The sequence below is a fragment of the Hylobates moloch genome, unplaced genomic scaffold, assembly GCF_009828535.3.
Source record: "Hylobates moloch isolate HMO894 unplaced genomic scaffold, HMol_V3 SCAFFOLD_9, whole genome shotgun sequence".
NCBI lineage: Eukaryota > Metazoa > Chordata > Mammalia > Primates > Hylobatidae > Hylobates > Hylobates moloch.
The window spans coordinates 74,773,648-74,786,707 of NW_026652284.1; the positions used below are offsets into that span (position 1 = coordinate 74,773,648).

The 13,060-nt window shown below is 40.0% G+C and overlaps 1 protein-coding gene across 1 annotated transcript in view; it reads left to right on the forward strand.

Moving 5' to 3' along the window:
• Nucleotides 1–13,060, forward strand: part of ESRP1 (epithelial splicing regulatory protein 1) — a 57,466-nt gene that overhangs the window by 2,328 nt on the left and 42,078 nt on the right. Inside the window, exon 4 of the mRNA XM_032760064.2 lies at nt 2,529–2,643. Coding sequence (XP_032615955.1) covers nt 2,529–2,643 — 115 coding nt within the window. The remainder of the gene's footprint in view (nt 1–2,528; nt 2,644–13,060) is intronic.

The window sequence follows — 13,060 nt, forward strand, 5'->3', positions numbered from 1 at the left end:
TGAACCATACCCTTAAAAATTATAAAAATGGTAAATTTGGTGTTATGTATATACAAAGATACTCTTTGGTGACTTAAAATAGTCTCTTTGTTTACGTCCAATTTTCAAGATGCATGACACTGTTCCCTTTTCCAAAGCTAATATGAAGTGTGAATTTTTGACATTTAAAATAACTACAAAGAGAGGAAAGAATTATTTTTTAGTATGTCATAATATCTCCATTTGTGTTGAAAATGCTATATCCTAGAAAGGAAGGAAAAAAGAAACATTTAAAGTTGTATTTCTAATCATTAAAAAGGCTACTTAAATAAGACAACCTTATATCTAGTGAAACGACAATCGTAGCACTCTTCACTTTGTCTGATTTTAAGTAAATGTTCAAAACATTCTTGCATCAAAACAAAAGGGTCAGTCTCATCCTTTACCTTTGCTGATTTTTCTGACAGAGGATTACAGAGTGAGAGAAATACAGTCTTACTATAGGTAAAATGTGATTTCTCTCTCTGGGATAAATACTGAGGGGCTGTGGGAAAAGGAACAGCAGAGACAACCCACCCAGTGTAGCCAATCATTGTTAATACACTGTCTCTTAACAACTTAAATTAGTTTGAGCTGTAACTTTTTATTGTGGTAGGCAGGCACTGAGCTTGAAAAGATGGAAGTAGAATATATTTAGGTACCTGTATGAGGCAAGGCTTGCAATGAAAGATGTAGACTGACAAATGATGATCCAGGCAAGTAAGTGCAGATTTTATTTCGTTTAATATATTATGACCATTTAAAAAATTTGAAGGAGTAACTTAAGTTGTTATGTCTTCAGAAAATCACTCCTTTTATATGAGTCTTAGTAATTATTTGATAAAAGGAGAAGAATTTTTTTAAAAAATTAAATGCTAGACTAGTCGCTACATCCTTACCAGAAATAGTGATATGTAAGGATTACTTTTTTACTCCCAAACTCACATGACAGAAGGACAAGACTTAATCTTTTCCCTGTTGGGCCAGGGGAAAATAGCTGTTTTCATTATTTAGGTGGACTGCTTTGGGTGTAGGAAAACATCTGGAGAAAAATTAAGAGTTTTTCCTCAGCCACTGCTATTAGGATTTTGATTAAATACAGAAACTAAAACAATTAATGTTATAGTGAAAGTAATTCTGTATATTCATTAAAGAAAAGAGAAAATGGCAAAACATGAAATAATCCTGCCGCTCAATATATTAAAATGTTTTTCTCTAACATGAACATATTTGGATATATTCTTCCAGATTTCTGTAGACAAGCATTATTTACAAAGAGCATTCATACTGCATTAGCCTTTCAGCCTACATTATTTAATAGAACATCAACATTGTTATAACCACTAAATAAAATACTCAGTATTTTAAATGGACACAACAATTTAAACTGATTATTGTTGAACATGATTATTGTTGAACATGTGAGTTATTGTCCTTACAAGTAGCTTTTAAATGAGCATTTTTGTAGTAATAGGGAGGTTTCATGGTTCTTTTGGTTGTTAACTTTTTTAAAAGCTGTGACCATGATGTAGCAATACTGATTTCAAAATACAGCATGAACAGGTCACATCTAATAAAATCCAATAGAAGGAACTTGGAGAGGAGACATTTTGCATGAACCTTTAACATTTAAAAGTCTTAATTTCCTTGATGTTCTAATGTAAAAATGGGTAAAAATTCCCAGCAAATTAACACAATTTCAAAATTTTAAGAAAAATCTAAATTGAGTTTTTAAAAGGATTATCTTTAAAAGTTATCCAATGCTGGGTTATTTTGTTAAGAAAAAAAACAAAAGAAACAATAGTGTAATATTTGTCCAGACAGTTGAGCTTTGCTTCGTAGCCACAGTAGTGGTGCTAACAGCTAAGAACAGCAGGTAACCATTTCTCCTTTGCCTTTGGGATTTGTGAGTTTGTTTTTGTTTTCGTTTGAAGTCTAATTTGAGTTCACAGGTACAGCTACAATATTGGTCAAGAAGACTAATGTGGGACTATTATTTGGCACAAAAATAAGCCTTTTCAGTTAATCAGAAATTTACTATTCTAATCTCACTTATTACTGAAAATATGCATTATTAGAACCCAATAGTTAGAACTACCCGGTTTTACAATCTAATCCTGCATCTGTATGAAAACTGAAAGGGCTGCTAGTGTTGCCTGAAAATACAGATGTTCTAAAATGGTTATGGCTGGAAAAAAGAGTAGTATTAACAGCCAGAAAATATGAAGTATTACAGCACAAATGTATCACAGCTTCAGAATTGTTTTCAATGGAATGCATACTGGAGCACAAACATTGTAATCCACTGCCTTAAAACAAGAGGAATTTTTTTTCATGAGACTTGTGCATAGGATCTAATATAGAAACAGGACCAACTTTTAAAAATAAAGCTGCTCTAAAATTTTTTCCATTGTAAAATATGCTTATATTCAATTTTTAGGTTCCTAATTGTGAGAGAAACATTGAACCAAATTCACCAAGTTAACAGTATCTACCTTGTCCTTCCTCAGAATGTACTATTACCTGAATGCTTCTATTCCTTTTTTGATCTTCGAAAAGAATTCAAGAAGTGTTGCCCTGGTTCACCTGATATTGACAAACTGGACGTTGCCGCAATGACAGAGTGTATCCTTTAAATCATTACTCAAGAATCATTTGAAAAGATAGTTCCAGAAAAAAATGGTAATACAAGACACTTTCAAACATTTTAAATTTTGTCAGCATATGGATAAAATTGGCCTATCCAAAATTTGTTTACTCTGCTGAGAAACTAAAATACAACTATAGACATCTTTGAAAGTGGTTGTAATTAATCAGATGGTTGGATGGATTTGGAGATGGATTTTTTGGTGGGGTGATCACATGTAGAATAGGATTCAGTTTCAGCTTATGTAATGTGTGTGTGTGCTGGAGAAAGAACATGAAGACTTTAGTGCAGATTCTAAGGCCACTTTTTCTTGGTTGCTGTGATTTTAGAGTTTATTTTGGCTTCTTTGGAATGAAGTCAGTAATTTTTTTAATTAGTGGATATATCCCGTTTACAAACTGCTGTTCACTGGTCCCGCTTTTAGTCTCCCCTGAGTTTTTCAAACACAAGATTATGCTGATTATAATAAGCCATCTTTGGAGATGATAAAGTGGGGTCTGGATTGTCCCCCACATTCTTTAGTTACCAAAATAATATATTTGATGCATGATATATTGTAAAAGTAATTTTATAATTACAAATCTATAATCATGAATGACCCGTCATCTTACACTCATTAAGTCTTTAAAGTGCTAACTAATAAGCAGGCATGGGCTAATATATCAGATGTAAAGTTGAGTAATTGTTACCTTGAGTGGCTTCCCAAAAGCCACTGTGAGAGTCATCATGAAGTTAAAACTAAGTTACCTTCAGTAGCTTGTGGGTTGTAGATGCTTATTCCCAAAGTTTCTCATTCATTTTCAGGAACTAAAGCCTGGTTTTTGTGTTACTTCAGGATTTTTTTTCCTGATTGAAGTTTGCTTGCATATATTTCATAACTACTTGTAAACAGGTCAAATCCGTTTTCATTTGCCTTCTTCTTGGAGTCAGTTAGCTGGAATTTTGGCTTAGCATGACCAGTAGTGTTGGGAAGAGGGTGGAATAAGTTCATTGTGACAGAATTCTTACAAGAATTTTGTTAAAAAGATTGGTACACCAGAAAAATTCTCACTGGTTGTTCTGTTGGTTTGAATGTTGTATTAGACAGCTCAAGCTTCCATAACAAATACCATAGACCAGGGAGCTTAAACAACAGAAATTTACTTTCTCACAGTTCTGGAGGCTGGGATGTCCAAGATCAGGGTGTCAGCATGGTCAGGTTCTGGTGATGGCTCTTCCTGGCTTACAGGTAGCCAGCCACCTTTTCTGAGGGGGATAGCAGGAGGAGTTATCTTCTTACAAGGTCACTGCCCTATCTAATTAGACCCCTCCACCCTTTGACCTCATTTAAACTTAACTTCGAAAGACCCTCTCTCCAGATAGTTACATTGGGGATTGGGCTTCAACATAAGACTTTGGGGGAGGTGGAGGACACAATTCAATTCTTAAGTGGATATTAAACTTTTCAATGCAGATAGTTGGTCTTCTACAAAATAGAGAACAAGAGTACCTACAGAAAAATTAGAAGACAGTGGAGGAAAAATCTAATAAGCTATCTTAATTTAGAAAAAGACAACTTCTGGCTGGACATGGTGGCTTATGTCTGTAATACCAGAACTTTGGGAGGCTGAGGAGGGAGGATGGGTTGAGACCAGGAGGTTGACGCCAGCCTGGGCATTGTTGCGAGAACCCATCTCTACAAAAAGTAAAATGAAATAAAAATATTTTAAGAAACGAAAAAACAACTTCAGTAGGAAAGGAAGTATATTAAGGATTGTTGCGCCAGGGCAATGTAGAGAAACCCCATGTCAACAAAAAATTTAAAAATTAGCTGGATGTGGTTGCATGAGACTGTAGTCCCAGCTACTTAGGAGGCTGAAGTGCAAGGATTGCTTGAGCCCAGGAAGTCGAGGCTGCAGTAAGCTATGATTGTGCCACTACACTCCAGCCTGGGTAACAGAGCAAGACCCTGTCTCAAAAAAAGTGGATTTTATTCTTAAATGTTTTAATATTTAATATCGTACTTGTACATGTCTCTCTCATTTAACAAGTTAGAAATGCTAATAAGCTTTCTTAGCAACAGTTTTTGTGTTACATTGCTGCTGTGGTCAGTTATTTTTATGACTGCTATTCAGAGGAATACTTACTTCCCTGACTAGGCTACCAGACCAATTTCTGAGGCTAAAAGCAATTATGTCCAATCTGAATATCAACTTGTGCTCATCTATGTGGAGTATTTCTACAGTGTCTGAATTGAGTTGTTCTGTTCTTTCAGAGCATTAAACATTTTCCTTGCCAATATGGAAGTGACGCTGAATTGGGAGATCTATAGTCATTAAACATTCTTGATGGTTTTAAGTGGACAGAAGGTCATTTGCTCTTGAGGAATTACCTATTTCACCTGGTAAACCAGGGGGGGAGGGAAAGGGGCTTCTGTAAACACCTGGAGAAGAGCAGCTAAGAGAATGTGCAGGTTGAAGTGTTTAATTTTTTTTGTTGTGAAATACTTGTATCCTTGATTGGTGGTTTTAAATGAGGATACAGAAATATCAGTTTGGACCCTCAGTGATGTCACAATATTCTAAGTGTTTTGGAAACATGCTTTATTAACTTTACATTCAAGTAAATTTAACATTTTTTTTTTTTTTTGAGACGGACTCTCGCTCTGTCGCCCAGGCTGGAGTGCTGTGGCGCGATCTTGGCTCACTGCAAGCTCTGCCTTCCGGGTTCACGCCATTCTCCTGCCTCAGCCTCTCCGAGTAGCTGGGACTACAGGCGCCCGCCACCACGCCCGGCTAATTTTTTGTATTTTTAGTAGTGACGGGGTTTCACCGTGTTAGCCAGGATGGTCTCGATCTCCTGACCACGTGATCTGCCCGCCTCGGCCTCCCAAAGTGCTGGGATTACAGGCGTGAGCCACCGCGCCCGGCTGTAAATTTAAAATTTTTAATAAAAATCCATTTTTGGCTGGGCATGGTGGCTCATGCCTGTAATCCCAGCACTTTGGGAGGCCGAGGTGGGTGGATCACTTGAGTTCAAGAGTTCAAGATCAGCCTTGCCAACATGGCGAAACCACGTCTCTGCTAAAAATAGAAAAATTAGCCAGGCATGATGGCGCACATCTGTAATCCCAGGTACTCAGGAAGCTGAGGCAGGAGAATCACTTGAACCCAAGAGGCAGTGAGCCGAGATCACACCATTATACTCCAGCCCGGGTGACAGAGTGAGATAAAAAAAAAAATTTGTTTTCATTTTTTGTAGATGGGTCCTCATATTTTGTCCTGGCTGCTCTCAAACTCTTGGCGTCAAGCCATCCTCCTGTCTTGGCCTCCCAAAATGCGGGGATTATAGGTGTTTGCCACCATATCCTGGCCTCATTTATTTTTTAATTAGTAGGCTTTATTTTATTGAGATGTAGTCGTGCTATGTTACCCAGCCTGGTCTCAGACTCCTGAACTCAAGCAATTCTCCTGCCTCAGCCTCCTGAGAAGTTTGGATTACAAGTGCATCTGCTGTACCTGTAATCTCAACTTTTTATTATTATTATTATTATTATTTCTTTTTTTGAGACAGAGCCTCCCTCTGTTACCCAGGCTGGAGTGAAATGGTGTGATCTCGGCTCACTGCAACCTTCGCCTCCTGGGTTCAAGTGATTCTCCTGCCTCAGCCTCCCAGGTAGCTGGGATTACAGGTGCCCGCCACTATGCCTGGCTAATTTTTGTATTATTAGTAGAGATGGGGTTTCACCACGTTGGCCAGGCTGGTCTCCAACTCCTGAGCTCAAGTTATCCACCCATCTCGGCCTCCCAAAGTGCTGGGATTACAGGCGTGAGCCACTGCACCCAGCCCCAGCTTTATTTTTTAGACCAGTTTTAGGTTTAGAGCAAAATTGGGCAGAAAGTATAGAGTGTTCCTATATAACCCTTGTTATACACATACATACACATTCTCTTTCACTCACTTCCCCACTGTCAACATGCTGCACCATTGGGCAGAAAGTATATTGTTCCTATAGAACCCTTGTTATTCTCTCCCTCTTCCTCTCCCTGCTCCTTCCCTTCCTCTCCTTCTTTCCCCGTGCCCCCTCACTGTCAAAGTGCTGTACCAGAGTGGTACATTTGTTACACCTAATGAGCCTACATTGACGTGTCATTATTACCCAAAGTTCATAGTTTACATTGGGGTGTACTTTTGGTCTTGAACATTCTATGGATTTTGACAAATGTATAATGATATCTATCTACCATTGTTGTATCAAAATACGTTGTAGTAATAGCATAGTATAGAATTTTTTTGTTTTGTTTTGTTTTGTTTTTACCTGCTACCTTAAAGTCTTTTATCCCTAATAGAATAGTTTTATTGCCTTAAGAATCCTCTAGGCCAGGCGCGGTGGCTCAAGCCTGTAATCCCAGCACTTTGGGAGGCCGAGGCGGGCGGATCACGAGGTCAGGAGATCAAGACCATCCTGGCTAACACGGTGAAACTCCGTCTCTACTAAAAATACAAAAAATTAGCTGGGCGTGTTGGCGGACGCCTGTAGTCCCAGCTACTCGGGAGCCTGAGGCAGGAGATGGTGTGAACCTGGGAGGTGGAGGTTGCGGTGAGCCGAGATCGCGCCACTGCACTCCAGCCTGGGGGACAGAGAAAGACTCCGTCTCAAAAAAAAAAAAAAAAAAAAGAATCCTCTATACTTTGGCCAATCATTCCTCCCTCTCCCTTAACCCCTGACAACCACCAATCTTTACTGTCTCTGTAGTCTTGCCTTTTCCAGGAGGTCATATAGTTGGAATCATGTAGTATGTAACCTTTTCAGATTGTCTTTTTATTTTATTTTATTTTATTTTATTTTATTTTATTTTATTTCTTTTTGAGACAGAGTCTCGCTCTGTCACCCAGGCTGGAGTGCAGTGGCGCAGTCTCGGCTCACTGCAAGCTCCGCCTCCCGGGTTCACGCCATTCTCCTGCCTCAGCCTCTCCGAGTAGCTGGGACTACAGGCGCCCGCCACCGCGCCCGGCTAATTTTTTGTATTTTTAGTAGAGACGGGGTTTCACCATGGTCTCGATCTCCTGACCTCGTGATCCGCCCGCCTCGGCCTCCCAAAGTGCTGGGATTACAGGCGTGAGCCACCGCGCCCGGCCTCAGATTGTCTTTTTAGCCAGTAATATGCATTTAAGATTACTCCATGTCTTTTCGTGGCTTTATAGTTCCTTTTTAGCACTGAATTCCATTGTTTGGATGTATGGTTTGTTTATCCATACACGGTTTATCCAAACATGGTTTGTTTATTCGCCTACCGAAGGACATCTTGGTTGCTCTCAAGTTCTTGCAAATATGTATAGTGCTGTTATAAACATCACGTGCAGGTTTTCATGTGGACATAGGTTTTTTAAATCATTTTTATTTTTATTTTTTTTGAGACGGAGTCGCTCTGTTGCCCAGGCTGGAGTGCAGTGGGGCGATCTCAGCTAACTGCAAGCTCCGCCTCCCGGGTTCACGCCATTCTCCTGCCTCAGCCTCCCGAGTAGCTGGGACTACAAGCGTCCGCCTGTGGCTAATTTTTTGTATTTTTAATAGAGATGGAGTTTCACCGTGTTAGCCAGGATGGTCTCGATCTCCTGACCTTGTGATCCGCCTGCCTCTGCCTCTCAAAGTGCTGAGATTATAGGCGTGAGCCACCACGCCCGGCCTAGGTTTTTTATTTATTTTGGTAAGTACCAAGGAGTGCGATTGCTGGATCATATGGGAAGAGTGTCATTTTTTATATCTCACTGCAATTTTTTGTATTTAAGGCAGACTTTTTTCCAGGGGGAATGGTGAGGGAAAGCAATGAGGCCGTATGTGGAACTTGAATAACATGCAGTATTTCAGGGCATTTATGGAAGATGAAAGAAAATTATAGTGTGGTCATTATTTTGGTCTTTTTTTTTTTTTTTTGGCAAAGTCTCACTTTCGCTCAAGCTGGAGTGCATTGGTGCTGTAATGCTATTATGGCTCACTGTGGCCTCAAACTCCTGCACCCTAGGCTCAAGTAGTTGGGACTGCAGGCATGCACCACTGTGCTGGGCCAACGTTGTGTATTTCTAATGGAAGAGGAGACTAAAACCCAAGTTGTAGAGTCACAAAGTCTGAGCTGAGTATACCCTGCCACACAGCAGCTTTGCTTTCCTGGGAGTTACTTGTGTCTACCGAGCCAAACTTTAATCTTGAGTATTCCAAAATGAAAGCTTTGTAAGTGAAGTGCTATGTAAATGAAAAAGTAGGACGATTTTGATAAAGAAAGGGTTTAGGAATTTTTTTTCTTTTTTTTGAGATGGAGTCTCACTCTGTTGCCCAGGCTGGAGTGCAGTGATGCAATCTTGGCTCACTGCAACTTCCACCTCCCGGATTCAAGCAATTTTCCTGCCTCAGCCTCCCAAGTAGCTGCGACTATAGGAGCCCTCCACCTTGCCTGGCTGATTTTTGTATTTTTAGTAGTATTTCACCATATTAAACAGGCTGGTCTTGAACTCCTGACCTCAGGTTATCCACCCACCTCAGCCTCCCAAAGTTCTGGTTTTATAGGCGTGAGCCACCACACCTGACCAAGAATTGAGTATAGTTCTGGTTCTTACTTTTGGCACTTCTTTCCCTCTTTTGTCTTTGTATTTGTTCTAAAACACTTTTTTTTTTTTTTTTTTTTTTTTTTGAGACAGAGTTTCTGTCTTGCCCATGCTGGAGTGCAGTGAGCAATCTCGGTTCACTGCAACCTTCGCCTTCTGGGTTCAAGCAATTCTCCTGTCTCAGCCTCCCAAGTAGCCGAGATTACAGGTATGCGCCACCATGCCCAGCTAATTTTTGTATTTTTAGTAGGTACGGGTTTCACCATGTTGGCCAGGCTGGTCTGGAACTGCTGACCTCAGGTGATCTGCCCTCCTCAGCTTCCCAAAGTGCTGGGATTACAGGCGTGAGACACTGCGTCTGGCCCAAAAACACATTTCTGATGTTGGTGTTAGTCCTTTGAGTTATTCCAGTTGCATTGTTGTCTGCTTTTGAATTATGTGATGCTAGCTGAGAAGACCTCATCTAGAAGGTAAACTGGATTGTGTGTTGTAAGCTTTTTACTTAATCAAGTGAGGGTGGTGAGGGCCTGATGATAGGGACTGGGGCTTCTGTGGTTTTTTTTTTTTTTAATTATCTTAGATCCCTTACGGAAATTAATACTAGTTGTCTCCTGCTGAAAGGACATTTGTGTAAATGGCTTCTTTTATTCATTTTTTTTAAACCCGTATTTTTCCCCACTAATGTTGGATGGAATTACTTCCTCCTGATTTCTTAACCTGCTTTTTGTTAGCTGTTTGTCAGAAACTTACTTATTCTCACTAATCAAGACTTCTAATATTGTGTTTACTTCCCTTTGCCAAGCATTTATTAAGATCTTATTTTTCTGAAAGTATAGTAAGGAGGACAGGTGAAAAAAACTATCAATTGACTGCTTACTACATATGCCACGAACAGCTCAGTGGGGAGCTTTCATCCCATTTTATTTCTAGGGAAACTGAGGCTTAGAGGCTTTGTCTTTGAGTTAGATGCTCTAGCATCCAACAATATACAAGGTGAAATATTTTAGAATGTATACAATCATCTGAGGCACGTTGGCTACCTCAAATAGGTTATCTCCCTTTTAAGTTAATATCCTGTGTTTCCTCGGCACATATCAAACCATAAAGCAGTAGAGTTTATTTTGTAAAATATGTATTCCATGATAGCGTATTGCATTTGTATGTGCTGTTTGACGTGATTACGACTGCCTTTTCACTAGGGCAAATTTACATTATCAGGAAAAAAAAAATCACTAAACTCCTCATGCCTACCCATTCAAAGGTTAGTAGGGTGTGTATGTTTCATCACTTCTTGGGGGGTGTAAAGGATTTGGGTGTGTGTGCACATATGTATGCTCTATTATCAGTGTGTGACATTAGCCTGTTTTTCCTATAGGTTACAATTGGGGATAATAGGATAGTCTTTAAGAACATGAACACTGGGGGCAATTTATTTGACTCCTCAGCCTCAGATTCCCCATCTTAAAATGGGTAAGACTGTTGTGCAAGGATTAATGAGATAATGTGTGCTGCCACTTAGCTGGTGGTTGGCCTGCCCCACACTCTGCAATGTTGACTGATCCTGTGGACCCCACCAGGTTGTCGGGTGTCTCAGAACAGGAAAAACAGCTGGCAAGGGACTTTGAAAAGGACTTCCTTATTGTTTTAAAACCTTATATAAACCATTTTACACATATAAATTTTTTTAACCTTTTGTGAGACTAGATGTAGACCTTTCAAAGCATCAGCTACATGTTAGTACAGGTAAACTTGAAGGTTAGGAGTTTATTCTAACAGTCAAATGAGCTGGGGCTTTATAATTGTACAAACCTTCCCTGCCCTGCTATAAAGGTGAAGGCAAACACTGAATCCTCGCTGGTACTTTTCTATGTATGAAAGGGATATATATATATATATATATATCATCAAGTATACGGTTAAGCTGGGCCAGTAGTTGACCTTGTTAGCTGGAGGTGGAAGGAATTATCTCTGGCATCATATTGGCATAACATGAGCCAAATCGGCACGGACACTGACCTGTCATCTGCAGTGAGTGAAGTGACTAGAAATACTGCATATTCCTTGCCAGCCCTCAGACTGATGTTAATTATGTGTGGTTTGTTTTAATTATAAAATATTTTGGCCTGGTACAGTGGCTCACACCTGTAATCCCAGCATTTTGGGAGGCAGAGGCAGGTGGATAACGTGAGGTCAGGAGTTCGAGAGCAGCCTGGCCAACATGGCGGAACCCTGTCTCTACTAAAAATACAAAAATTATCTGGGTGTGGTGGTGGGTACCTGTAATCTCAGCTACTCAGGAGGCTGAGGCATGAGAATCGCTTGAACCTGGGCGGCAGAGGTTGCAGTGAGTCAAGATCGCACCACTCTACTCCAGCCTGGGCGACAGAGTGAGACTCCATCTCAAAAAAATAAAATATTTTACTTTTAAAATGGGAGTTTGGAAATTCCAAGTTAATCCTTTTGTTTTAGAAAGCTTCGGAAGACTTGTTATCAAGGAGTCTCCTTTTCCTAATTTGTTTATCCCATATAAATGTCTTTTTCCAAAGTAAAGTTTTTCATCTCCTTTGTTGAATGAGACCCTATCTCCATCTTATTTCTTCTAGGGTATAATTGACTTACTAGGTTTGTTGGAAATCCTTCTGCATGACTCTTCAGTACAATAATATCTGCAAGAAGTAATATTTCGTACAGGTATTGTTAGGTAGGGATCTTATTTTTTACCCTCTAAGAGTAAGAGGCTGGGTGCAGTGGCTCATGCCTGTAATCTCACCACTTTGGGAAGCTAAGGCAAGAGGATCACTGGAGCCCAGGAGTTCAGGACCAGCCTAAGCAACACAGGGGGGGATCCTGTCTCTACAAAAATAAATCTAAAAATTAGCTAGGTGTGGAAGCACACTCCTGTGGTCCATGCTGCTTGGGAGGCTGAAGTGGGAGGATCACTTGAGCCCAGGATGTCAAAGCTATAGTGAGCCGTAATCACGCGACTGCATTCAAGCCTGAAGATCCTGCCTTTAAAAAAAAAAAAAAAAAAAAAAAAAGCTGAGAAGTAAGGTTTAAAACTAAGGTTGTATTCAGCCCAAGAAAGCTAGTTGGGAGAAGACAAAACTAGGGTTTTAAGTATGTGTGTATCTGTGTCTGTGAGGTTTTTTGTTTTTTGGGGGTTTTTTTTTTTTTTTTTGATATGGAGTCTCACCCAGGCTGGGGTGCAGTGGTGTGATCTCAGCTCATTATGACCTCTGCCTCCTGGGTTCAAAGGATTCTCATACCTCAGCCTCCCAAGTAACTTCTGGAATTACAGATGTGCATCACCATGCCTGGCTAATTTTTGTATTTTACTTTTAGTTTCACCATGTTGGCCAGGCTGGTCTCAAACTCCTGGTGTCAAGTGATCTACCCGCCTCGGCCTCCCAAAGTACTGGGATTACAGAGGTGAGCCACCACACCTGGCGTCTTTTTTTATTTTAATTTTATTTTTATATTTTTCACTCCTCTCAGCTCATACCTAGGTTTTAGATTTTTTTCCCCAGCATTTTATTGCTGGTGTTAAATAGTTTTGGTTGTCTTGACTTCTCATTGTATTTTCTCATGGTGACATTTTTTGTTTCCTTCAAAGCTCACTTTATATCAGGTTATATGTAGAACTTACATTTAAAATTATGCAACCAAACTGGGCATAGTGGCTCAGGCCTGTAATCCCAGCATTTTGGGAGGTGGAGGCGGGCAGATCACTTGAGCCCAGCAGTTTGAGACCAGCCTGACCATCTGGTGAAACCCTGTCCCTACAAAAAATACAAAAATTAGCCAGGCATGGCGGCG